The 27,501-nt window shown below is 51.4% G+C and overlaps 1 protein-coding gene across 6 annotated transcripts in view; it reads right to left on the reverse strand.

Moving 5' to 3' along the window:
• Positions 1 to 27,501, reverse strand: part of PAX2 (paired box 2) — a 75,810-nt gene that overhangs the window by 46,983 nt on the left and 1,326 nt on the right. For 5 of the 6 annotated variants that reach the window (XM_040623796.1, XM_040623794.1, XM_040623798.1 and 2 more), the window contains exons 2-3: positions 25,028 to 25,196; positions 24,024 to 24,221 (exon numbers count right to left, since the gene is read on the reverse strand). In XM_040623796.1, the coding sequence (XP_040479730.1) occupies positions 24,024 to 24,221; positions 25,028 to 25,196 (367 nt within the window). The remainder of the gene's footprint in view (positions 1 to 24,023; positions 24,222 to 25,027; positions 25,197 to 27,501) is intronic. The other variant, XM_040623797.1, reaches the window with a different exon arrangement.

Raw genomic sequence — 27,501 nt, forward strand, 5'->3', positions numbered from 1 at the left:
GACGAGGATAAGAGTGATTCTCCATTTGTCGATCATCTGCAATTTATGTGACTTATACAGACTACGGGGTCATTCTCCCAACAACCTCCGGAGTAGATACTATCATCCTCATTCTGCAGGTTGAAACCAAAGCCAACAGAGGTTACGTGGCTCAGTCAAGACCACACTGTTGGTGAGGGCAGAGGCAGAACTCGGTCTCTAAAACGTGAGCTTTCCGCGACTTTGTCATGCTTCTCTCGGCGTGTAGCAACCAGGGTTAGACAGTCTCAAGCCATGAGGGATTTCTAAACTAGAGATCCTGGTGAAGCAACATACAGGCACGAGGTCTCAGGAAAGAAAGGAAAGAGTCTGCAAGACATTGCGAAGGCGGAATGACCAGGATTTAGCAACTAACTGAAGTCAACCATGCCTCTAAGACCTGGAAGGCTGGTGGTTTGTACCGCGGTCAGGAAGACAGGGTCAGGGAGGCGGCTGGCTTTGTCTTGGACACGCAGGGTTTGGGGGGGCAAGGGGGGTGTCCAGCTGGCACAGCAGACACAGATCTAAGACTGTCAGGGAGAAGAGTGTTGATAGAGACAAGGGGCCGAAGGACGGATGTTGGAGGGCACCTACTTTCAGAGGCTGGGGAGAAGAACCTGACCTCGCAGAGGGCTCGGAATTGGTCATGCTGGTAATGGCAGGACCAGGATTGGGCCGTTTCACCTAAGTCAAAGGAGAAGAACGTTTCCGGAAAGAGAATATAATTCACAGCATTGACGACAATGTAAAGACTGGAGGGAACGGGGAATAAGAAGAGGTGCAGATGTGAGCATTTGGGGGACAGCGGTCTCAGAAAAGCAGGAGCCTGACAGAAAGAGGTTAGGGAGTGAATAGGAGGAGAGGGAGGCAGTGAAAGTAGACTATTGCCTTCAGAAGTTCGTAGAAAAGGAGAGGAAGGTGTGGAGGCAAGGCTGTTTAGGGTAGGAAAGACCTGGATATGTTTGCAGGCTGAGGAGGAAGAACCAGCGGGGAGAGCCTCAAGTTGTCTGGCAGAATGCGGATGACTGAGAGAACAAGGCAGGACAAGGAGAGGCACCGGAAGGAGCTGGCGAGAGATGGTGCATTTTGAGGTGGCCAAAAGCTTTGAAAGGGAGCTTTTACAGCTTTCCGCTCTCAGCACAGCAGAAGGGAAGTTCATCTCCCTAGAGCTGGGGGAAGGTTTGGAGCATGATCACAATGGGAAAGATCAGATGGTAGCCGAGGCCCGTTTAGATTGGTCTATAGGAAAAGCCTAGAAGGAGGCTGTGCAGCTCAGAGCAGCTGCTCCGAACTCATTGCGGCAAAAGGTTCTGGGATCTCACCGGGCCTGCTGTGGGTGGCTCTGGCCTGAGGGCTGACGAGCCCTGGACTAAGGGAGCCCCAGAGCTGGGACTGGTTGACTCAGATAACGGGATGGCCTTTTGGAGTTTCTATCTTTGTTACCCAGAGGCTCTGACCCCTGGGGCACTGGCGCAGACCTAGCTAAGGCAGCAAGTGATGGAAAATCACTACTCCCTGACAGCGGCTTGGGGGTCCATGGGAGAGGAGCTGGGCAGGGTGCCTGCGTGAGTTACTAATGCTCTTGGTGTCCATCCGTGCCCCCAGGCAGTGGGCACTTGCTAGTCCCCAGAGCTGATCTTGGGCAATTTAAGGGCTGGGGTCATGGATACCTGGTGGTTATCGATTGCCCACCTGCACCCTGTACACAACCAGACAACTCACAGGATCTCCACCAGGCGTTAAAAGGATGAAGTAAAGCATTGCTTTGGGTGATTGTCTGATACTATTTCCCTGTTTCTCCTCCTTCTTTTCCCATCTTTTTTATTCTTGGCACTGCAAGACGCCCAGACACATGTATGGCCTCCACAGCCCCAGGCAGGTCTGGCCTCAAGTCAAGTCTGCAGGTATGGATCTTTGGGGGGAGCCGTGGGGAGTCCTGGAGGCCATCTCTCTACTAGGAGGCTGGCAAGTGCCATTTCCTGTTGCCATGGGAAAACGGCCCTGTCAGTCCCCTGCTCCCCACTCCTCTTTCCAGCGTGTTCTTCACAGGGATGCACCCTTCCTCCCCCACCTTTCCTGGCTTTGCCTGAGCCCAGCACAGAGACTTGAGGAACTTAGCGGAGGCAAAGGGAAGAGGCGGATGGGCTCTGGGCCCAGTCCGCCTGAGTCTGAGTCCTAGCTCTGTTCTTTATTGCCTGTGAAACCCCTGGCAGTTTCTTACTCCCTCACCTGTAAAATAAGATCATAATACCATCCACTTCCTAGGATTGTTGCGAGAATTAAATAGGATAAGGCGCGTCAAATGGTTAGTATGATGCCTGGCTCGATAAATGCTAATGCTGATAATCATAACAACAACTAGTAGTAGTAGTACTCCTATGGGTGACCATCAGGACCGGCAGCCTTCTATTTAGGGACTGAGCCAAGTGCAGGCAGGAGGCCTCGCTGCCCAACATGGTCCAGCCTGGCCAGTGCAGCTGCTGTGGAGGCCCTGGACAGAGCACTGAGAAGACGGGAAGCAGCAGCAGCAGGTGTCACAGGCTGACCACAAGAGATTCAGCAAGACAGCCTGGGGTCCTATGCCTGGGGCACCAGGAGGGATCCACAGACAGTGTGAGCTGCAGCTTCTTCAGGGCCCAGCAGATGTCAGGGGGCTGTGACAGTGCTTTGGAATAGAGATGACAAGGCAGGTGAAGTCACTCTTTCTTTGCTTAAATTCCCAGGAGGCCTCCACCTCCCACCAAGCTGGAGAGCAAAACAGTTTCATCAGCTCTGTGAGTTAGAATGAAAGCATGTAATGAGTCTCCTATTAACAGTTTGCTAAACTCATGAAGAAACCGAGGAGCTCTCAACATTCTAAGAAGGCGCCAGGGAGATCCTTACTCTGGTTCTCCTCCCTCTCCCACTTCCTCCTCCTCCTCCTCTGCTTCCTTCTTCCGTGTTTCATTCTCTGTCTCTCTTCCCCATGGCTTTCTCTGCCCCTCTGTCGGTCTCCCCTCTCTTTGTCCGTCTGTCTATCTCTGTGCACCCTGAAGTCCCACTGTGGCTGTGTGAGTTTATTGATTCCTGGGAGCTGGGGGAAAGCGGGAGGCAGGGCTGGGGTGCAGGCTCAGGGATGGAAATAGAAGGCTATAAATTATTTGTGACAGGAAAGCAATAGTGGCAGAGTGCTGAGCACAAGTCCTGTGTCACTATTAGATTCCTTTTAGCCTGATGACACTGTAAAAAAGGTTAAGTGTCTGCTGGAATCGTACACCTGGGGGGCCGGGGCAGCCTGCGAGCAGAACAAGCCACTGAGAGCAGGTATATCAATTCTCCAGGCCAATAATATTCCACTCATTGATCGCCACGCAAAGTTCAAAAATCTCATTACAGCCAGGCAGACCGGGAACTTTTTACAAATCAATAGAATGATATAATGTATGTATACTTAGTACAAATGTATCTATTCATCTATCCATCCATCCACGGTCCGCCTCAGGGTTTCCAAGTTAACCTACCCATCACATTATGTTATGTTATGTAGGATATTATATTGCATTGTATTATATGATAATAAATGGTGTGCAAAACTCCCCCTGAGGTGGAGACAAGAAGAGGTCCTATTAGCATCGAGGTGACCTCAGACAGCTCACCTTGGAGAGAGTTAGGTGGCAGCATAGCCAGGACTAGGCTGCTCAGGATTTCTAGGAGCAATGTTTCCTTAGCAGGAGCCCCAGTAATAAAATCCATTGTCTACTGAGTACTTACTATGTGTTAGGTAATGTTCTACGTGCCCCAAACAGTTTACTTAATCCTCACAACAACCCATTGCGGAGATACGGCATGTGGTAGTTTGCCCAACGTCACCCATTTAATAAATGGTAAGTCTGGGGTTTGAATTCAAGGAGACTAAAGGCAGGGCCCGTACCTGTAACCACCAAGCTATCCTACCTCCAGAAAAGAAATACCCTAAAGCCCAGAATCCAAACTCATGGATTCTATTTCCAGCCTCTTCTGTTGTGTTCGGAGAAACAAAGGGGTAAGGGGCTCCCTGAGAGTTAGTATTCCCTTCCCTAAAATGGGAGTAATAACACCTGTTGGAACCAGCTGCCGACAAAGTGATGTATACGTGGGATCTCCAAACATGTCCCCACAAAATCCTGTCCCGCTGCCTAGAACAGACGGCTTTCCCCGTGATGGAATTACTTCTTAGTAGAACGGCAGGCTGGCCCCAGGCTTGGTCCTATTACCGGTTTGCTGAAAGGGTCTTTAGGGCAAGAAGTCAGGTGTCCCTATACACATGCCATACCCATGTGTGAATCAGCTTAAATTGTCCTCGGTAGACTGCCCACTTCAGAGTTTTTGCAGAAAATATTTAATTCCTCATAGGGGGAAAGTCTGTCCTGATTTGGTAAACCAAGGAAACTCCGGGTAGAGAATGTCTCAGACTAGCTGGCCCCGCAGCCCACGGAGCCAGGTGAGTGGTGGGAGGGGCCTTTGCCAGCGCCTTCAGGCTTCCTGAGTATTACAGGCTGGATCGTTCCAGAGGACAAAACGATAGTTGCTTCAGCAAAGGATATTTTGCCCAGTGATTGCACATAATTGTTTCAACGCAGGCCTTTGAGAACTGCCTCTGCCCGGTACAGGTCCCCGGCTCAGCCCTGACTCAGGTTGGAACAACGCAAACAGCTGGAGACTTTTCACGGCAGAATGTCCAGTGAAAGACCATAGGTTATCCGGGACAACTTCACCTCTCCTAAAATGGCTCCTACCTCTCCCTACTCCTCAGAACTTCAAGGAGCTAGGATTTCCCCCTCTGTACATCCCAGGAACTAAACCCCAGAAATTTACGACCTCCTCCTCACAGAGGAAACAGCATCATCCAACCTGCCCTCCCCGCTGGCGTGCTGTGTGTGAACTCCGTCTTCCTAGGCTCTGGCTTTGCAGTTCGTGCAGGTCAGAGTGGCCACGTCCACTCACATGCCCTGCAGGTTTCAGTCTGGGACACCACCCGTGGGCCAGGCAGGGGCTGTGTGCGAGCATGGCCGCTGAGGAGTGGAAGATGCAGGAAGGAAATTCCGTTCTGCCTCCCGCAGGGCAGAGCTGGAATGCACAGCTTCGGAGGCTAACAAGGTTCCCCCCAAATGTGTCAAGAGCTTCTGCCTCCTTTGTTGCTTCTCAGAAGGCATGACTGAGCTCCGAGAGATGAAAAGCTTGCAAAAGGGTTTCCTCAAACCACGGTCCTTGAACCACCTACAGTAGAATCCCCGGGGGTGCGTGCTAAAACGCAAATCCCCTGGGGCCCACCTTAGCCCTGCTGATGAAAATTTCTGATGGCGCTAAGGCCCAGGAATCTGTATTTCAGAAAATTCTCCAGATTCTTAAACTCTATAATATTTGAGAAGACTGGCATAAGCCGGGGGGCGAAGAAACCATCCATCCTCGTGGTCATATAGGGGAGCCTTGAGAGGGTTGAGCGAAAGTCTTAGTTGGCTCAGAAGGTTCCTTAATCATATCTGTCAGTTGATAGTTCTCTCCATCTGCTGATCCTGACTCCCACTGACCCAGTAACCAAAATTCCAGAAGGTATCAGTTCCTCCATGGAAACTAAACTATAGGTTAAAAATAAAAATAATTTCAAAATAGGCTTTTGTACCTTCCAGGATGATAGATTCCCACTGGGTTCCTTAGATATTATTTCTTTAGATATTCTGCATCAACTTAGCCTTCTAAGACTGGCACTAAGGGCGATAATCCTTCCACCACGTGTCCCCGGGAGCCCAGGCCAGATACAATTTACCAGGCTAGATGGGCCATGGGGCTGGCCCAAGGGGGCAATAGTGATGGTTTATATGATGAATGGTAAGCATATGGATTGATTTAACTTCAAGATATGCATAGGTTTAAAATTAAGGGGCAATGTGTTTAACTAACCATTTGGAAACCAGTCTGCGGTGCATGCCAAGCCCAGAGCGTGACCAGACTAGCTCCTTTCACCACCAGCCCTGCCCTCATCTGTCAGGGCTTCCAGGCTAGAACTGGGGTCCACCAGCTGTCCGCCCCACGGTCCTGCTTGGGAAGGTCCAGAGGCTAGAAGGCTGCCCGATGTGACGGTGAAAGAGGTGCTGTGTAGCCTCACCGCTGGGACCAAGTCCTCCCTGCCCATGCTCCGTGTCCTTCCCTGGCATGCCCACCTCCCTGGGCAAGCAGAAGGAAGCCTGGAGGAAGTGCCCTGAGCAGCAGAGGTGGGGCCTGACCTCCTCGCCTCTCGCCCCTCCCAGCTCTTGCCCAGTGACTCCAGTATTCGAAAACAATCCATCAGTCTCTGTCTCCTGAAAGAATGGGATGTGGCTAAACCCTACAATTGCTTCCTATTACCAAGAGAATCAATTCAAAATTCCTCAGCCTGGCCTTCAAAATCTTTCCCAATCTGGCTCCGCCCTGGCTTTCCAATCTATTTCTCTCCTCACCCCACTTCCCCTCAGGGTCTAGCACAGAGCTGAAAGCTTGTCTTCTTGCTTACTCAATCACATTGAGTCCTTCCTAGGCTCCAAACTACAAGGGCAGATATCTTACCCATTTCTCTCACTATTGTATTTCCAGCACCTCCTAACAGTGCCTGCTGTAATGTTAGCCCTTAAAAACTATTGGCCGAATAACAAATGAATGTTGTTAATAATAATAGTAAGGATAACATCTTAGGGAATGTAGTGAGCTAATATATGTTCACTGTGTACCAGGCACTGTGCTAAGCACTTTACATGGATTAATTTATTTCTCACAACTTCTTATGAAGATTATTACCCCTATTCTACAGATGTGGAAACCGAGGCGCAGAGAAGTTAAGTAACTTACCCAAGGGCACACAGCTGTTAGGTAGCAGAACCAGGATTTAAACCGGGGAACCTGGCTGCGGAACCCATGCTGCTAGCCACTGGGTAGAACAATTCATACCAAGAACAGATGGTAGAATCTATGAGAGGCTGGGCCCAGATAGAAGAGCTGCATATAATAATAGTAAAAGAAAGAACCAGAACTTATTTCGTATTCTCTCAGACAGCCATTGTGACAAATGCATTTGCTCATTTAAACCGTAGCTACAGCTCTATCAAACAGGCTTGTTTTCTGTAACACCAAGGAGACAACAGAGCGGCTGAGTAATTTGCCTAAGATCACGTGCTTAATAGCACTGGAGCCAGACTTTGGGTATAAGCCTGGGACTCCAATGTCTATAGGCTGAACCGTATTACCTATTCTGGAAATTTCTATATTAATAGTTATTTGTGTTTATTAACTATTTGGGCATAGTCTTTTCCCACTCACGATCTGGACAACTGAGCCAATGTATGCGTAGACAATGAACGGAAATTGCATATAGCAGCGATTCTAAACATGCTTAGCCTCGCCCCTGTATTTGATGAGCAGCTCGTCCCTGTTACAAATGAAGCACAGTTTTAGGTTAAGTGGCTATGGTTTCAGTATTTCATATGGTCGGTTTTGGGTGTAAAGTTTCCAAATACTCTGTATCTATTTCTCTATCTATTTAGTTTCCAAATCACGTACTTGAGTGTGTAACGGTACCACGCACAAAAGTGTTTCTATGTTTCTAGAAACTACTACTATGATTAGTGTATCTTTATATTCATGTCGGCTCTGATGCATTGATCCACGATTCATAATACTGGATATATTTATCAAAACCTACTTCATGAATTTCTGCCCCAGTTATGCTTATTTCTGTCAAATACGTAAGCCACGGTCACACTCTGCACCGGTCCCTTCCCAGAGTGTCTGGAATTCTCACATCACAAGTGTGTTTTTATATTGGTCCGTGCACCGGTATTGATGTGCCTAAATGTGCACTTGTACACCTGTGTATCTTTCTGTCTATGGTTAGGATGGGGGGGATGTGGAAATGAGAGAATTATTAAATGCCAAGTAGATGTGCAATAAATTCCATTGATTTTATAAACTCCAACTTGTCTTCAGTCTCCTTCCATTCTTTATCCTGGGGGCATTGCAACAAAAGCCTATTTTAAATACCTTTACTTCTCCCCCTCCCCAAAAAAGTGTCAATATTTTATTTGGATTTTTAACTTCGCTCCATAACAGTTGTTTGACCTCCTGACTCGTGCGAGTCACATAAATTCTGGGACTTTATTCAGGAGCCATGTTCCTGCTATTGAATAAGCAATTTGGGAGGGTGAATTAATGACTTGTGCTGTTGCTGGAAAGTCCCTGAAGAAATATTAAAATTGCTTGCAGACTGAATCGATACTCAGTGAACACCCAGCAAGAGGGCTTCGGCTCTGGAATGGCCACAAAAGGCACGGCTTGGTGGAGGAAGGGGAATTCCTGCACCCAGCTTGGTAAGCCCCCCTCCCAGCCCACCCCCACCTTTCCCTCCATCCCTGGAGCCCTGTCATTTTCAGTAACGGCCAAGTCTTATTAAACCCCAGCCAGGATAGAGCTGATTTGTCCTGTCTCAGGAAGCAGGCTCAGGGGACAGTTTATTCTCTTACTAGCAACCAGAGCCCGGAGGCCTTATTGAAGGTGATGGTCTGGACACATCCACCTGCTGGAGAAACGGGATGGTGCGGCTGCTTTCTGGCAGGCTGCGCTGGGCCGGGGGAGCAGGAGGGCACTGAGCTTGGGGAGGCTGTGACTGGGACCATTCGCTGCTGGGCTCTCAGAGGGGCTGGGTGCTCTGCTGCCGGCTCCGTCTTTGTGCGGCCCGACCAGCCTTTGCTATTTGCTCTGGCGGCCTCATGATTTCAGCCTTTGTGCATGGGTGTGCCTGCGGGATGGAGAGTTTGAATTGTGCTGGGCGTACATTGTATCGCATTGCGCCCCGATGCACTCCTGCAGCTGGTTTAAGCTTTGTTACTTGGTGCTTGTGATATTGAGGTGGCTGCACTTGTGTAACACTGAGCTGGAGGAATTTGAGCATTGTTTAGCAGCAACGTCTGTGTTTCTGCTTTGAATGATTGTGTTCGTTGATCATATCAGCATCTTTTTTTTTTTTTTGGTAATGTATATCTCAGAGATTAGGTTAATGGGTGTCTCCTTGGTGATGTGGGTTGAGTAATGATGTTGGATCTGGGTGGTGGTGTAGGACTCGTAATTGCTTTCTCGGTGTGGTTGTGGGAGGTGGGTGAGAGGGCCCATCTTTTAGCTTTTTTAGCTTACTCCACCTTGGTCATTTGCACTGCTGCTTTCCAGAAGGAAGATTCTAGAGATGTGGGGCCAATCTCTTCTCGATGAGCAAATGCACAGTTCTGTTCTGTTGGAAGCCAGCTGCCCTGGATCCATGGGAACACTTCTGACACAGGTCCTAGTGCCACCCTCCCTACATCTGCCTAAAGTGGACAGCCAAAGCCCTAAGCAGGACTCAGTGCCTATTGAGAGTCCAGACTCTCTGATGCGGCAAGAGGAGGATGGATGGGAGTAAATTCCCCGATTCCAACGAACACGAAGCCAAGTCCAGCATGAACTCTAGTTCCCCAGTCCACTAGGCTCTGTGACTCTGGCCATCAGCACCTTCTTCCTTCCCAGCATCCCCAGATGATGGGGCTCAGCGGTGGCCTGCACTCACAGGGCCCCCCACACACACCATACAAGAGTATAGGAACACCTACTAGGTGTGACTTTCTACCAGGGTGCAGGGTCTTTGTTCTGAACTTGTCAGGAAATATATCACTACATCACTGGGCATGAGACTGTGAGGCATACAGAGCCGCACAAGAGACTGTAGTTGCCTGCACTTCCTCTGATGGAAAGGTAATAGGAAGCATAGAGTGCTGGATGAGCACGTAAGTTTTAGATCCAGTATTGCCTGGGTTCAAATCCTAGTTCTGCTTAGCCTGTGACCTGAGTAAGTTATTTAACGTCACTGTATTCCAGTTACTCATCTATAAACAATCCTATAAAGCCCTATGGGGTTGTTTACGAGGCTTAAATCAATTAATACATGCAACATGCTTATAATGATTTCTACTATAGTAAGCACTTGTTAGCTACTATTATTACGAATATAAGGGCTTACCAAGTAAAGCAGCCATAAGATTGGCCTCTGCATGTGTACAAGCATGTCCATGTGTGCTAATATACATAAAACCCTAAGATGAGTAAAGGTGTGCGTGTGGTCAGCCAGGCAGCATGCAGGCAGGGGCCAGCTCCCTCCTTGGCCTTCTGCTCCATTTGGACAGGGGCAGGGGCTAGGGGATAACAGATTTTACCACTGCCCATCTCCATACCAAGGTTGCATCCAGCCCCGTGAGGATGAATAGGCAGAAAGGAAAATGGTGGCCCTGAAACATTTTATACTCATGAAAAGAATCCAAGGATAATTGAGTTCTCAGGATTCAAATTTAGCTCATTTAAAATATTTACTTTCTTTTTTTTTTTTTTTAAAGATTTTATTTATTTATTCGACAGAGACAGAGACAGCCAGCGAGAGAGGGAACACAAGCAGGGGGAGTGGGAGAGGAAGCAGCAGGCTCCCAGCGGAGGAGCCTGACGTGGGGCTCAATCCCAGAACGCCGGGATCACGCCCTGAGCCGAAGGCAGACGCTTAACCGCTGTGCCACCCAGGCGCCCCTAAAATATTTACTTTCTAACTGAAAAAAATCAGAACCTTTGTCAGGCAATAGGAATAAATAAGGGATAGTGAAATCTAGGGGACAAGTTGGGAAATAAGGAAGGGGTAAGAAAGAAATCAGATCAGTGACTATTAAGGCATTTGGGTGTGGATCTTACGAAAGCCCATTGAGCTGAACTTGGCTACCTACCCAGGCCAAAGGGGCAGGGAGAACTATAGACAAGAATGGCATTGGGCCTTGGCCTCATTCCACGGGCCTTTCCATAAAGATGGGGAGCAGAACACATCATCGTGAGTTTGGAAAACTTTGGTTTTCATCTCTGCTCCTGTTGATCACAGAGTAAGTAGAATTTCTAATTGTCCAGTTACTTCGAGCCATTGCACTTTACATTAAGCCCAAAGTAAAATTTTTCTCCTAAATTTGCTCCTTAAAATCTTTTAGCCCTTAACAGTGAAAATAACTGCAATGATTATCAACCTCCCATGCTTCCCTGAAGAGATGTGGGACAATAGTAGACAGATTGGTTTGAACTTGTCAAATATTTACTTACTTCCCCCTCTCCTCTCTCTTTATCTTATCTTTACTTTCTCTCCTCTCTTCCCTTCCTCTGTCTGTTTACCTTCCTTCTCTTCCCTCTATGACATTTAAGAATCAGAGGAACCCTTCAAACCCATCAAATAAGGACTTTTTCTCCATTAGTGTTTCATTTTATCTTTAAAAAAAAATGACAAAATGCAAAGCACCACCACCCATGAAAATGCCATGAAGCCCAGGAAATGCCAACCTTCAACTCCTCAAGCACTAGTAGGCTCATTCCAGAGAAGGAGTGTGCAGGCATAGAAGTTTACACACACACACACACACACACACACACACACACACAGGCTGGGCTCTCAAACAAAGTGGACAAAAGGGGCAATTATCTGACTAATTCTGTTCAATGGTGAGATAACTGACTCATCGTGGGCTTTTTTTCTTGCTCACACATAGAACAGGCCCTTTCCTAAATCCGGCCGGGCTCAGAGTGGACCATAATTCTCACTGGCGTTCATGATACACATTTCTGTTCACAGAATATCCTTTCAGCTCAAGCTTTTTTATTTAAAAGAGGTCACTGTTTAGGCACACACAAGCCAGAAGTCACACACATTGACGTGGACACAGAGCAAGAAATAGACACTTGTTGACTATGACTGCCATGAGAATGACTAACATTTATTGAGCACTTGCTATGTGCCAGGTGCAATGCTAAGCAGGTGTGCATGGATTGATTCATGTAACCCTCACGAGAACCTGTGAGAGAGCTGTATGGTTATCCCCATGTTAGATGGCTGAAGAACCCGAGCTCCAGAGAAGAGATGAGATTTACCTATAACCACGTAGCCAGTCAGTAGGGAAGTTGACTCAAACTCCAGCAATCTCTCCCAGAGCCCACTTGCTTACATTTTCTGGGTTACATAGGTTTGTGTGAATTGCCTGGCGTATAGCAGGTGCTCAGCAAAGGTTTTCTGAATGGACAAATGAAAGTATAAATGAATGAAAGACCACGCCTCCTAAGAACCTGGTACTCTCCTTTAAGATGGCAAAGTGGATTCTGTTATGGAAGCCAGGCCTACTGGACAGCTTACCCCTATTTGGACGAAGTGATTTGCCCTCCCCACCATCTTTCCAGGGAAAGCATCCCCCAGCGGCCGTTGTTCAGATACGAAATTCTCTAAACACCAGCTCTCCACCTGACTTTCAAGTCAAGACCAGCCTCCTTTTAAGCCAGAAACCAGACCCAAATGCATCAGAGATGCTTTCTAACCATGACACTTTGTCACCTAGAATGTTTTCCTCTGAAAACAGGTGTTTCCCAATGAAATGCGACACCAGTGAAATGAAAATGAGTGCCGATGCCTGGATAAAAACTAAGAAATCTGATCAATTATGCAGATGTCTCTAAATCACCAGGTATTTGGCATCCTATTGACAACCCTCATAGATGATTGCCTAAAGGTCTGGTTTTCATCCAGATGTTTGGGAGTTGTCACATTTACCTGTTTGTCAGCAAGTGCTCATGCATTTCCAAGAGACATAAGAGAATGCTGAAAAGGACGAGAATAACCCAGAATAAAACAGACTAAAGAGGACAGGGGTAGCAAGCTATTTAACAAAACTAGTCAAGCAGACTCCATCTGGGAATGGGCTGCAGCCCTGGAGATCCATTAGAACGTGGATCCAGCTCACCAGAGACTCATGTGCTCAAAGACCTTTAAAAACCTCCTAAGGCTGTATCCTTGGCTGTCTGCAGAACCGGACCGAATCAGATCCCTGCATGGTGGAGCTGTTGGGTCGGTCCCACTGTCCGGCAGAGAGGGTCCAGGTCACGGCCAAGTCCACCCTCTTCACGCTGACACGACCTCATCCGCTGTCTGGACGCCCGCACGCCCGTGCGCAGAGTATCTCCACGTGTGGTCAGACCAAGCCGTAGATTTTGCCACGCTTGGCGTAAATCTGGTTTGTGACTTTGTACATGTACCCCTATTTGTGATTTAGTGCTCTGCTTTTTCTCATGTCTCTCCTTCCATTTTCTTTCCCTTTCTACTTTTTAACGCTGTTTACAACTTCCTTATCCAGACAGCAGTGCGGCTATCCTTCAGTGTCTCCGCTGATCTACCCGCATGATTTTTCTGACCCATGTTTTCTCTCCACTTGATTTAATTTATGTTTCAGTAAATAGGAACTTTAGATCGTTCTATTCAACAGTATTTAGGGTTACTGCTTTTTATCAAAGGCATCACGGCACTGAAGGACTCCCTGCAAGGGACATTTGTTTATTCTCCCGAGTGACCGGCTCTCCCCACACACGAGAAGGCTACGTGCGTGCGTGCGTGCCCACACAGCGCCCTCGGCGTGTACCACTCTGCTCCACTGCCCTGCGTCAGTGCCGCTCGGCGGTGGTGGGAAGAGATCAGTGAAACCATGGTGTGGACAGCAGCCGCCCCTCAAACTGCTGCAGATAAATCCAGGCCCTGGGCCCTCCCTGCGGATGACCACTCGATTCTTCCAGGAGGAGGTCCACATATGCTTAGCAGGGCTGATTCCTCCAAATTCTCCCTCCCACGCACACCCTTCATCCCCGAGCTGCAGTGGAAGCTTGTGTTGACATTACTCACAAGCGACATTTTGGGGATCTCTTCTCTTAGAGGTGTGAGTTGGAAGTGGAGGCAGCGGGGGGGGGGGGTGTGGGAGGGGGCAGGGCCATGTCTTCCTAGATTTCTGGGTCATCTGTCTTTTTCTCCCTCTCTTCAATTTTTCCACACCCTCTCCTCATATCTAACTCTATTTGACCTTGAACTCTGTCCTCTCCCTTCACACCAGAATGTGTCCCAAGGGGGGACGGCACTTCCAAAGAAGAAGTTACCTGGCCCGAGAGGCCTGGAGACCAGGAGCCAGGGGGGCCAGCCCATCACTCCACTCCTGGAAATAAATCCCATTGTATTTGCATTTTAATTTTCCACATAAACAAAGGCCCAGAGTACTCGCTTGGGCAGCATCACCGGACGAATTTAATTAGAAATGAAAAGTTTATAGGGCCCTCTTTAATGCGATTAATGCTCAGTTAACATTTATCACATTCGTATGCTGGAATCGCCTTTTCTAAGCAGCCACTGGCCATGAAATGAATTTCTCTCAACTTTTTTTGTACCCACCCTGGGAGGTCATCTCCTAAGGAGTCTCCGGGCTGCCTGCCTGGGGCCAGGGACTACCGGATCCTCAGGGCCAAGTTAAGGGAGGTGAGGGAGGGGGACAAGGCACATGCGTACATGCTGGGGCAGGAGGGCAGGGGGTGTAAGAGTGAGGGGTGGCCACTATTTCTAGGGAACTGGACCAAACCAGGACTATACCCTCTGCAAAGAGCTGAGCGCTCAGCCCAGAGCCTTTTCACTAATTAAAAAGAAAAATGACCTCCCTTCCCAACACACTACTCAGTCCACTTCTGAGGCCGAAAAACAAGCTTTAGCTGGAGCTGGCCCGTGTCAGTCACCCCTGGGCTCTCACTTCTCTCCTCCTGTCTTGAGCCGTCTCTCTTCTACCCCTTTTCCCTGTCTCATCGGGGGCTCCATTAGACTGTCCCTCCACCCAGACCCATGGTGACTGGGAAGGGAAGCTGAGTCTTGACCCCAAGGAATAACTCATTTCCTCTGGCTCTCCCGCAGGCCAGTCACAGTCTGTGGGAAGGTCACCTGCCCTGGTGTCAGCTCCCTCAAGAAGTCTAGCAGAGTAGGGGAACATGAAACCTCTGTTGGTCCCCAGAGGAAGGATGGCCTTCCTTATCTTATCAAATTCTCTTCCCTCTTCAATTAGAGTCTACTGAGATTGGCCTCCTAACCCAAACCAGCTAACCTGAGGAGGAAGAGAGAGAGGAAGGGAAAAGGTAAGTGATGGGGGGAGGGAGGGGAAGTATCCTCTCTGCAGATGATAAAAAGAGATCAATTGCTTGACCTGTGTCCCTACCTAAATGCACACTCCCTTTGAGAACCTCGACAGACACAAACCAAGTGCTCCTGGTAGGCGTGTTACACACCCACGACCTGGCCATCACGCGCCACTCTACACCCTCACCTCTAGCAGAGAAAAGGCACAGACGCGTGCACACAGACTAAGCGTCTTGGGACCCTTTGTACCTGACCGGAACCGCACTCGTCAACCCATCGCGAGATCTATTGTCCATTCAACCCACGCTTGCCAGATAACATTTGCTAACATCCCAAGTAGACAGGTCGCCCAAGCGATGGCAGAGACTTTCATTCTGAGGCCAAACAATCCCTTCAGCTGGAAACTCTCTGAATTACAAACCACCAGCCCCCTGTTTGACAAGACTGACTCCTTTTAAGAGTTCCCTGGAATACTAGGACCATTTAGACAGCTTCCCAGGACAGGAATGCTAGGCTCAGCTAGATACCACATGCTCTTTGCAAAGTTCTCAGGCTCTTTCCAAAACAGAACCACACAGAGGCCCTCAATGCATAGTCACCAACTTCTCTCGGTATGACACATAGGCAGGGACCATCTTGCCCTCTAGAATTAGGATGAAAAGTCACAAGATAAGGGGCAGAATGAAGGAGATTCTACCCTTACCATCTCTGTGGCCTGTCAAGCCAGATACTGCCTGTAAGGCCTTGGTCTCCCGCAGCTTCCTTCCCCAGTCCAGCAAAGACCTGGGGCCAAGAGGGAGCATCAGGGAGGGTGTGGGGGGGAAGCGGCCTCAGGGCCTGCTCCCACGTGCTCCAGCGCTGTGGCCACTGCCGTCCTCCCTTCTGGCCCTCCTCCCTTCTCTCCCCCACTCTCCCTTCCTCTCTGATTTCTTGACTGTACTGTGCCTACAAGGTGGGTACAGCTCCCCTTGCAGCCTGTTGCCCTGTCTCACAGCCTTTCTACTACTCCTGCCAGGCGCAGCCTGGAGCGTCCCTCCGGCTTCCTCTGTCCCCGAATGGCTGCAGAGTGAGCTCACTGCAGAGAAGTTCAGGCAGGGCTGAAGGCAGGCACAAAAGAGGAAGTCCAGAGCAAAGTGGCCAGAGGCTTCCGGGGGGAGGGAACACCTAGGAGGTGAGGACCTCCCTCCCTTCCTCTTGGCCTGGCTCCCACTCTCCCTTCTGCTGGGGACCAGGCTGCAGTACGATACTGCAGGAGTCCCACAGCCATGGCCAGCCTGCCACGAGCCCCAGCTCTGCAACCTGACCTCCCATGCCACTTCCTTTGCCCTGCCACCTTTGTCCTTCCTGGCTGGCCTCCCCTTTTCTCCTTCACTACCTTCTGAGCTCCCTGAGGTCCCCCTCAGCCTGGTCTACCAGCTGGCCAGAGCTCAGGCTCCCTCCGACCACCTCCCAGAACCACTAGAGGCCCTTGGCGGAGATATATGGGATCCAACCCCCTCTCAAGCTTCCAGAGCTCCCTGCTTTGTGCTCCTGCCCTGCACTCCATTCTCCTCCGGCCAAGCCAGCTCCGAGGCCGTTCCCTTTCACCCCTCAGCCTCCCCACCTCCTTTCTTACTCTTCAGCGCTCCTTCTGACTTCCGTCCTCCCCTCCCACTCACGCCTCCCCCTCCCTTGCCCTCACAGTAGAGAGTGGATTCTCCTCCACCCACCTTCCTCAGGGGCTCCTGGACTAAGGGGCTCAGGAAACATCGGCCGCACCCCTGCACCTGCACTGTTAGCTCTCTGGTCTGAAGCTGAGAAGAGAAGCTACGTCTGGTTACACAGCCCTGGGGCTGCTGACCAGGGCCCATGGACTGAATCAGGCCTGAAGCTATGTTTTCTTTGGTCAGCACAGAGTTTTCAAAACCCAAATCTTCCTGCCTCTGGGCCGGACCCGCATACTCCAGGCCTTTGGCTCAGCTCTTACCAGCTCCATCCCAGCTCCTGCAGCCCTACTTCCCTCCCTCCACATCCCTACAATAAAGCTGACCTCTCTAGAATGCCGATGACTCTTGGTTTCTCTCACTCTCACATGAAAAACACAAAATATCATCTTATCTCTCAAAAGTCAAAAGAAAGAGTCCCGTTATTTTGTGGTTGCGGACGAGCTACAAGAGGAGCCTGGCTCCTCGTCCTCTCCTGCCTCCCTCGCTCCCTTCCATACACCTTCTGCTCCCACCCACGGGGAACTGCGCCCCCTCTCCTCCATGCCAGGTCACCCTCCTCTTATTTCCCACCCCCGAAGGCTCTCCAGGCCCGGCCCTCCCTGGAGACCCCCGGCACCTGCCTGGTCTCCAAGGCCTCCCAGTCCCCAGTTGCGTGTTTCTCACACAGAGCCTCTTCCTCGTTTCCCTGGCGCCTGCGTTACTGGGAAAGGATGTGGAGGCTGGGCCCAGGGCCTGGCCCTTGGGAGAGGGCCAATGACTGTGTCCCTGTGCTGCTGCCACGCCTCCTGCTGGAGGGACCCGCACCCCTTGGTGGGTCCCTGCACCAGAACTCTACAGGAAAGAGACCCCCTGGGAAGAGCATCTTTTTAGCTGCTTATACAGTTGGTTCCTAACTAGTCCTGCCGACTGGGCTGGGACTGAGTGTCTAAGTGAAGATAAACAGCTGACCACACAGCACTCCAATATGAAGATGCTATCACTGTAGCCAGGCCCCTCTTTTTGGGGGTTAACTGGACCATGGAGTGTTACAGCACAAAGATTGAAGGAAAATTTGACCTCAGTTTACCCAAATTATAAAACAATCTTCAGCTGAGCCCTATTATCACCCACTGGCCCAATGACTGCCTCACTGATTGACCTGATGGGCCAAGGACAAGGTATCCAGCCTTTGTCTGTGACTGCAGGACACATCCTTTGGAACTTCCTCCCTTTCCTCTTGGCCTCGGAGCAGACACAGGATGGCACACGCATACACATACAAATCCACACCCACTTTCGATGTCAGCCTCTGTGCCTAGAAACCCTCGTGAACCATGCTCGAGCTGCACTTGGCCAGCACCAAAACCGCAGGTTCAGTGGGAGGAGAACATTCAGCCCCGTGGTCTACTGGTGGACAGATCAACCCAACGTGATTTCATTTCCCATCTGCTTCCTTCACCTGTGATTTGGTCATTGGTCGTGAGAGGCTGTTTCCCACGCCTCAGATCTGTCCGGGGCCTCTCTCTCCTTTCTAGACTCACCGACATGGCGAGGTGAGCTGCACTGGCCAGAGCTGTGCCTGTACCTGCTTCCCTTGCAAGAATCTGTAGAACTCTGGACACCTGGCTTGGGGCGTGCAAGGGAAGAGCAGAGATTCAGAGAAGCGGCAGGCCAGGTGAGAGCCCTTTACTGCGCTCTTTTAAAGAGCAGGAAGTGAGGGGGCACCTGGACAGCTCCATCGATTAAGCGTTGGACCCTTGGTTTCAGCTCGGGTCATGATCTCGGTCGTGATATGGAGCCCCCCCTTCACTTCAGGCTTAGCAGGGCGTCTGCTTGGGATTCTTTCCTTCTCCCTCTGCCCCTCCCCCTGCACGCTCGCTCTGGTGCGCTGTGCTCTCTGTCTCAAGTAATAAATAAATCTTTAAATAAGAAAGAACAGGAAGTGAAAAAGAAAAACATATTCATTGTTTCCTCTTACTGTGAGACCTCCAACTCCAGGTAGCAACAAGGAGGGACTAAGGACAGACCTGAGAACTAAGAGGGGAAGTTACGAGTAGCCAGAGCTGGAGGCCTAGGAAGCTGGGAGCAGACAATGAAGCCCTTGGCTTAGGGCGTTCCTTCATGAGTCCTGCCGGCAGGATGGGGAAGCAGGACCCCTATCCCATGTGGGCTCCTAACAAACCCCTCTTCAGAGTGCAGGCTCTTGGTGGTGTGTGTGGGGTGGGGGGAGGGGGGATTCATCTTCTGCACCCATTACTACCATGGCTACTCTTTCTCTGGAAGCTGTAATGTTCTAGTCTACGAGCACATACCATCACATATACAACCACACTCTCTCCCGTGCACCAGAATAAGCCCGTTTCCCAGCTGTTCCCTCCCACACCAACTTCCAACAGTAGATCCATCCCCTGGATCTACTCTGCACAATAATTCGCTCCTTCTGCCAATATACACACAGTGCTGCTCCCTCCCCAATCTTCCCTTCTCCAGGCACCCTGTTTCCCTTCTCCAGGGGCTGCTCCTGCCTGGCCCCATCTCCACTGGCTAATTCCCCCTGTGGCCCCTGTATTGAACTGTTGTGTTGTCCATTTCCCTGTGACAAGGGCTCTGGTTACAGAGTTATTGATTGGTTTTCATGTAGACAGATGGGCCCTTCCTGAGCTCCCATCGAAATCCCTGGCTCTATGGGCTGATTGTTGCCTCTCGGGGTGTAGGATTGCACTGGAGACCACCCTCCACGCAAGCTCCTTTGCCCAGGCTGTGGACGGTAATAAATGGAGGCAGCCTGAACGATAATAAAAGCAATTGAGTAGGTTACCTGTGCAGACACAAGATTTATGCCTCTTCATATTTGATGTGATTGTTTTATTGAGTTCTCAAAATAGTTGGGACACTATTTATTTAGTTAGTTAGGAGTTTTCCTCTCCTTTCTTCTTCGCATTGCCCTCCAAAACCTACCTGGAGTTTTCATTAGGGACAACCCCTCCTATATTTCTCTTCTCCAGAGTTGCCAGCTGAGGTAAGAACTCAGGGCAACCAGCCACGGCTCTCACCTGAAGGCCATTTTGTGGCCTGAATGCCCGCTCTGAGCCAGCCGACAAGGGAAACAGACCCATACGACCGCGGGCCAAGAAGTCTAAAGTAACTAAGGGAACAAAAATGGCTTTTCAGGAGGACAGCTCCAGCTCATTTTAAGAAATAAGATTAACAGCCGTACCTGTGTCACATGTTAGTCTAACGATGGGTGACCTCAGCAGCAGGAGAACCCTCTCTGGGGAAGGACCGGTGAGCAAGGCTTCTCACACAGAAATCGGCATATTTGTTTGCTCTTTGTGGCCCCAGTCTGGTGGGCCCCAGGCCACAGAAGGCAAGTTCTCTGTCCTTATTTCTCCTCCTTCTCTGAGAACAGAAGTCTTCTCTTTAGCCCACCAACTTGCCTTGGCTCTTTGCCACGAGACCAACAGCCCTGACCACCAAACAGCTACAAGGGCATGGGGATATGGCAGGTAAAGCTGCCTTTCTGGCCCAGATTCATGCCAAGCCAGGTCTAAGGGTCTAAGAGTCAAATGTGCAATGTTCTAGAACCTGAGTTTCAGAGAAAGAGATACAAACTCCAGCCCTGAACATATCTTCAGCATTCCCAGCTTTTTCGGATAAGTGTTCAGATGAACAGCTGGCCCACTACTGTCACCCCACTGCCAGGCCTCTGATGAGGCCTGCGAATGACGCAGGATGGAATCCCTGAACAGCACTGGGGCTGTAGCCTTGAAGTTAGTGTTGCCACTGCTAGGAAAATGAATGTGCTCACTTAACAGCCAAACAAACAGCCAAACGGGCTGAGAGAGAGTGTGGGTAGCAGGCGATCAGTGAGAAATTGACTCTGGAAGAGTCCACTCCCAAGATCTAGGGGCAGGGAAGGCCCTGATCCCAAGAGTGTAGGGCAGGCTGGAAAAGTTAAGAGAGCAATGGCCTTTTTGCCAGCTCATTCCAAGAGAGCGCTCTCAGGGGATCCTTGGTAACCCTAGACTCTACCTGGAGTTTGTGCCTATTCTTTCCAAGGAGCTGTATTCTCTGCCTCGGGCAACAGCCAAATCAGAAGACTTCGGCATATAATCAGGAAAATCCTTCCTGCCTAGTCCATTGCTCAGCGATGTAACTAGCACGGATCCCCCTCCATCTCTCTCCCCCTCCAGGCCATTTCCCACACCAGGTTTCAGTCTCAAGTCACCTGTTTATAAACATCTGCCCTCCACGGCAGCCACGTACAAGCCGGGGCGTTGGCAACACCACGCTTAGTGATCAGTAACCCAATATCGAGAATGAGTCACAGAAATTCCACATGCCAAGCAATCCAGTCCACCCTCTGGATTTTTGACAGTGGTCTCTGGGGGTGGGGGGGTGGGGGGGAGGCCTTCCTGACCCACTCCGCTGACTCAGAGAGGCATTTCTCCGAGGATTTGCCAGCGGAGTATGTGGATTGAATGGCCAAGCCTTTATCGCGACAGGATCAGAGAAAACCAAAACCAATTTTAAAGCATGAAAAGCAATTTAGTTTATAACCATAACAGCATATTTCAAGTGCGGCGACAGCATCTGTTTTGGGGAGGAGAAGATGAAAAAAACCTCACAGTTTGGCTCAGGTGGGTGAGCATGTGTGGACATCCTTTCTTGCCAGCCACTGGCACACGCGCACACGTACTCACGACGGTTATAAGGCACCGACGGCAAGAGGGCACCTCGAAACTCACAAACCACCCGTTCCCCAATGCACCACACTTTCTGCACGGAGGAAAATCTCCAGGCTCTTCCTATAGTGAGTGAATATTTACAAAGTTCCTGATATCCCCAACACTGGCAGAAACATCCGCCTTCATCAGGTTTTAGGGTGAAACAACAAATCTCAGATAAACCTTTCCCCTTTTAGAGCAAAGCACCTACAGGGACGAAGCTGAGGACATCGGGGCCTAGACTCATCCCTATAGCCCCAACTCAGCAGCACACGGGGAAGCCCCCAGAATTCTTTTCCCATGGGAGCCATGGTAGGATTCTGTCCCAAAGTGAAGTCAAGAATACCCTGACTGCTCCTTGTCGACAAAGCAAGGCGGCAAGCCTAACCGCAGAGCCAGGGCTCGCTGCCCAAGCTGCCGGTGGCTTCCCCCTTCCTCTCCTCCCACTCCCTCGCCGTCTCCAGCAACACCTGTCCACAGATAGTTATTTCTACACACCCAAAGGAAGCCTCAGTGCCCCTCAGGTGGCGGGCTGTCAGCACTATCAAGCTGAGGCCGTTCTCCTACTCTCAACCTGCCCTTCTGCTTTCCCCCAATACTGGGGAGTGCACCCCCAGGCTTCTGAGCTTGATCCTGGGGTCACCTGTTCCCTGCTTTCTGTGGCTTTTCAGAGTGAGAGTATTCCCAAACTCCTGCATGAGCCAGCTTCCCAAAACATCTCAGCCAGTGAAGGTATATGTTGGGGAGAGGAGGGACAGGGTTCTAGATGGGCTGGTAGGCAAGGGATGTCGCCACCGGAAGTGCCTTGATTGCTCCCATCCTCCACCCATCAAGAAAAGCAAATTGCCTTAACTGTGCAGGTCTCAGCTTCCCCCAAAGTCTTGCAAATCCTATCACTGACAACAAGCATTTCTCTTGAATGTCCCCCAGTACACCAGCGCCCAGTCCCAGCAACATCGCTCCTCGACAGGCTGCTCTCCTCCGAGATCTCTGTTCCAACTCACTCCCAGGACCAGCAGACAGCCAAGAAGCTGAGTCTCCAGATGGCTCCGAAAACAAATGCTTTGTCCCCTGCCCTTTCCTAACCGCCAATCCTGCCCCAGCCCCAAAGCTTCCCCAGCCTCCTCTGGCTTTTAAATGCAAAAGACACATTCCTCTCCCAAATACCCAGTCTTTCTCCAGCTCCTTCGAAGGTGTCTGAATGTCAAACCGCTGTGCTTTCAGTACCTAGTGAGCCAGGCCCGGGGAGCTGGAGGGTTTTCGGAGGGTGTATAATTAGCTGATCAGTATTATGTTACCCTGTTCATAACTGAATAACCATTTTAATACAGATGGCACACACTGGGATAATTTCTGGGGTCGCCTCACAGTACGTTACAGCACGAGTGTGGCAGAGGGAATCTTCTTTAGCCAAGGTACATTCTACCAGCTAATTTTACCTGCTGTTTTCAGGATGATTTGGGATAATTCCATATCATTTGCAAAATATTAAAAAAAAAAAGCCTTGATACGTGATGCCAGTTTCAGAAAAAGGCACCATCTGAATTATTAGTTGTCCTGATAATGAGTCTATGAAGAATGCAAAGAATAACAAGAGTATGAAACCCTCAGCCTTCTTCTCATTTGGGAAAATGGGGGGCAGGGGTTGAAAGGCTGGCCAAGCTGTCTGGAACTTGTACAGGGTCTCTGTTGATGTCAGATTGTACAGTTCTGTGATGTTGAAGCCATCCTGGGTTCTTGCATCCCACTGCTCTTTGTATGTGTGGTACCTGACACACTGGCACGGTATACACACATGGAGCGTGCATGTGTACTCTCCCAGAGAGCATGCTGCAGTGGCTTGGGCATTGGGAGACTATCTTGTGCAACTATATGTCTCGCTGACTCCAGCCTATGTCGGCCTTATGTGCCTGAGCCTGTCATCGGGGCAGACTTATCCCTGGCCCTAAGGGTCCTAAAGTTGAGCCTCAGGGTCCAGAGCTCTCCCTGCCTACCTGGTGTCCCACTCCTTGTCCAGCTTCTCTACTCCTTGCCGGTTGCTGGCTGGTGGCTGGAGTTTGCTCTGCAGGCCTGGATACTCGTGCTTGGAGGCCGGAAATTTGTGCAGAGCTGGCTAGCAAGGCCTGGGCTCCTGGGAGGCAAGCTTTGTGGGAGTTGGCATGGAGGGTGGGGAAGCCAGGACAGGCGGCTGCCCCTGGGGAAGGGAGCATGCCTTTAGAAAGGGAAGTCTGTTTGGGAAGCAATGAATAGACACTGGTCATTTTAAAGCCTTCAGCTGTGGGCTGTGATTGTCTCTAGATACCGAGGCACGTAATCTTGGAGTCTTAATTACCACAAACACTTGGATTCATTTCCAGGACGCCGGCGGGAGAAGCCTGGCAGGGAATACCCAGCCCTGAGCCGGAGACAGCTCTGTCTATCTCTCTGCCTCCCAGGTCTCCTCTCCCTGCCCAAAGGACTTCCGGGGCTGAGAGCCTGGAGCAAGGGCAGAGGCTGGAGAAAGAACAGAGACCACTAGCTGGGAGATGCCCTGATGGGCTGGAGCTGGGAGCTGGAGTCCCGCCCTGTAGTCCAGGGTGGTTTGCTCACCTGTTGATGGAAGAGACGCTGGGCACTGTGTCATTGTCGCAGATGCCTTCAGCCAGGAGCCGGTCTCGGATCTCCCAGGCGAACATAGTAGGGTTCTGTCGCTTGTATTCGGCAATCTTGTCCACCACTTTGGGCGTCGCCACTTTGGGCTTGGAGCCTCCGATCACTCCGGGCTTGATGCTGCCGGTCTCATAGTACCTGCGCCGGGAAGGCCGGCGGGGTCAGCGGGTCAGCGAGAACAGGCCGTGGCAGGGGCAGGGAGGCTGCAGGCTCCACGGTGGCGGCGGAGCCGCTCTCCCACCCGAGGCAGCAGCGAGGACAGAAAAGACTCAGCATGGCTGAGCCAGCTTCCGGAGGGCCTGTGGCTAGGGTGAGGGATGGGCCGCAGGATGAGGGGGAGGACGAGAGGGACACTCCCTCCAGGAAGATAGTCATGCCAAGGGCTGCGAGCACACCAGCGGGACTAGGTGCCTCTGGGAGTTTGAAAGCCCAGCCTTTCATTTGGAAAGAACAGGAGGAACAGCGCGCTTCCAGGCCTCCAGGCCCACCAGGGCTGAGGCACCACCTCCAGCCCTTTCCTACTGAGCACAGAAACCGGGTGAGAACCAGGACCCTCCTGTCCCCTCCCCAATGCTGATTTTTTCTTCCGTCTTGGAAACTCATTTATGCTCCCCACCCTGTTCCTCCGACCCCCCCCCCATCTGCATTAACTCTACTTGAAGAGGAGTCCCTCTCTTTCTGAAGTCTGGTAGTCCGCAGCCTCCTCGCAAGAACCCTGAAGCTGGGCAGGAGCTGAATGACCCCGCTCCAGCCTCACTCCTGGGGCTGTGGCCACCACCTGAGCGCCCTCTCCAAAAGGAGCAGCTCTCTAGATACCCCTGAGGATCTAGATACCCCATCACCCACTGGCGTCCTGGACTTTTAGCCAAGTCCTTGGTCTGGAGACCCAGGGCCGTGGGATAAGGAGGCAAGGCTTCTCCCAGGGGCAGCTCTGAGGCCCTCACCTGCCCAGGATTTTGCTGACACAGCCGTGGCTGACCCGCAGCTGCCGGGATATGTCGCAGGGCCGCACACCCTGGTGGGCCAGCTCCACGATGCGCTGCCTCACCACGTCGGGCAGGGGCCGGCCGTTCACAAACACCCCCCCGAGCTGGTTCACACCCCCGTGCCCTGCTGGGGAGAGACAAGAGAAAAACACAACGCCCCACACACAGCAGGGACCGGCCATTAGTCAGGGTCCACGGCCCAGGATGTGCGAAGGGAGCAGGCAGGGTGGAGGGGCATGGTCTGGGACTCGTGGCAGAACAGTGGTCCAGGGCTGAGCACAACTGGGGGGGATTGGGGATTGAAACCCACCGGCCGTAGAGATGCGGAACCGCAGACGCAGGGCAGAGAGCTGGGAAGAACGCGGCTCTAAGACCAGTACCTCTCAAGGGAGAAATGAGCCAGAGAAGCAGGGTGAGAAGAAAGAGGGCAGAGGGGAAATTAACGCCGGCAGGAAAGAATGTAGGAGAGGAAAAGAAGGGCCAAGGAGAGAACAGACGCAGGGCTAAGCAGGATCGAGCCGCAAGCAGCGGGGAGCTGTTGGTGTGTGCTAGGGTTTGGAGGCAGATGATTTTGGGGGGTCTGGGACCGGTTGATTCAGTATAAAAGGGCTCTGAGCACAGAGAGGGGCTGGGTCTGACTCCCTCCTTTTGCTCCCTACCTCTTGTATCTATTTTTAACCAGAGTTGGAGTGTTACTGCCTCTTTCCTTATGTTTTTGTTTTTGTTTTATTCTGGTTTTTTATCGGGATTTTCCCTTTCCTTTATGTTTTCTATCTTTAGATATTTGGGGGCCCTATTTCCCACTCCTCTCCCTAGTGTCTAAAGTTCAAAGAAAGCCAGGTGGAGCAGGGAAGGCTGAAGATGAAGGGGTCCGGAGTCGGCTGCGCTCAGAGCCAGGGAGGCAGCGGAGAGCCGCACGGCGCTCCGCTCGGCAGCAGCCAGAGAATGCAGGCTGCCGGGGCTTGTTCGCCTGCCACCTTGAGCCAGGCTTGGGACCCACTGTCTCACCTAGGTAGCATGGTACAGGTCGCCCAGACGGGCTGAGAGCTCACAGGGGCACCCTGTGCTGCCAGCCGGAGCCAGCTCCCGTCCCCCTGACCTCTTAGACCTCCACAGCCTCCCAGGACACTGCGAAGCAAGGGCGTTTGCTCTCCTGGCCAGGAGGAGGGCGCTGGGTCTCCAACCGGACTCCAGCGGGTGCCTCCAACCTCGGAGCCGAAGTGGTCACCGGATGCCAGGCCTGAGCTCGCTGCGCAGCGCCCCATTCTCCCTGGCCTACAGCAGTCTAGAAATCCTGCACCCAGAGCGATCAACCCACAGCCGCAGTTACTGAGCAATCCAAGCGCAGGGAGTTCTAGCGGCCAGCCTGACCTGGCCGGCAACCTACAGCCCCTGCCCTGCTAGCCTCAGGCAACTTTCGGAGAAAGCGGGAACATCTGCGATCCGCTCATTTCTTTCCCGTCCCCTTCTGGGGGTACTGAGAGCAAGGGCCAGTGAAACCCCTGGGGAGAGGCTTCTGATCTGAAGCCTGGGGGAGGCTAGAACCTCTTATTTTTGCCTCTCATTCCGCCACTCTCCCTACCTCTAGCCCCACTCCTCACGCCTCCCCTCCCTCCAAACCCCAAACATCAATAATTTAGGCCCCGGGAGAACTCGCGTTACCGGTATGAAAAGGCGGCAGCTGCGGGCGGATTAAAGATGAATAATTCAGCTTCCCCGGGCTCCCGGCCCGGCTCCTCGTCCCCAATCTAAGGGAAGGGGATGGGAAGGGGGCACGACAGGAGTCCACGGCCGGGGTCCGGGAGCCGCCGCTGAGTCGGGCCTGGAATGCGCCACTGCCGCCGGCGCGGACTCGGGCTGCGGCTGCTTTCTGGCCAGCCCGCTCGCCCGCCCGCACCGCGATCTCTCCCTTCCTCCGACCACCTTCAGCTCGCCTTCCCCCCTTTGGGTTTCAAAGTGACACCCAGTGGGCGGCTGGGACTCGGCAAATCCCCCGCGGAATCGGCCAGAGAAAAAAGCGAGAGCGGAGGCGGCGGGGCAGGGAGGCCGGCGGGCTGGGTGAAGACAGCGTGTAGACCCGGTTGCACTCGCTCGGAAAAGGAGACAGGATTTCGGGCTCAGCTGGCTGAGACCCGCGGTGGCCCGAGGCCCCTGACTTGGATTACCTGTACTTGGAAATTATTTAGGAAAATATATTTTACCCCAGGAGTATTTTTTTTAAAAGCTCCCCCTGTAATACTAATTATATGCTTAGAGAAAAACAGAGCTTTTCCTCCTCGGCTCTCTTGTCCGGAGCACCGATCCAAGCCAGGTCTAAAAAAGTTTCCCTGTGAAAAGTTACAAATCATCCTTAATTATTAATCTACAGAGGAGGAGACGTTTTCTATTTAGAACCTATTTATCTAAAAAAAAAAAAAGACTGCAAAAAAAAA

Source organism: Ursus maritimus, unplaced genomic scaffold (assembly GCF_017311325.1).
Source record: "Ursus maritimus isolate PB19 unplaced genomic scaffold, ASM1731132v1 scaffold_7, whole genome shotgun sequence".
Classification (NCBI taxonomy): domain Eukaryota; kingdom Metazoa; phylum Chordata; class Mammalia; order Carnivora; family Ursidae; genus Ursus; species Ursus maritimus.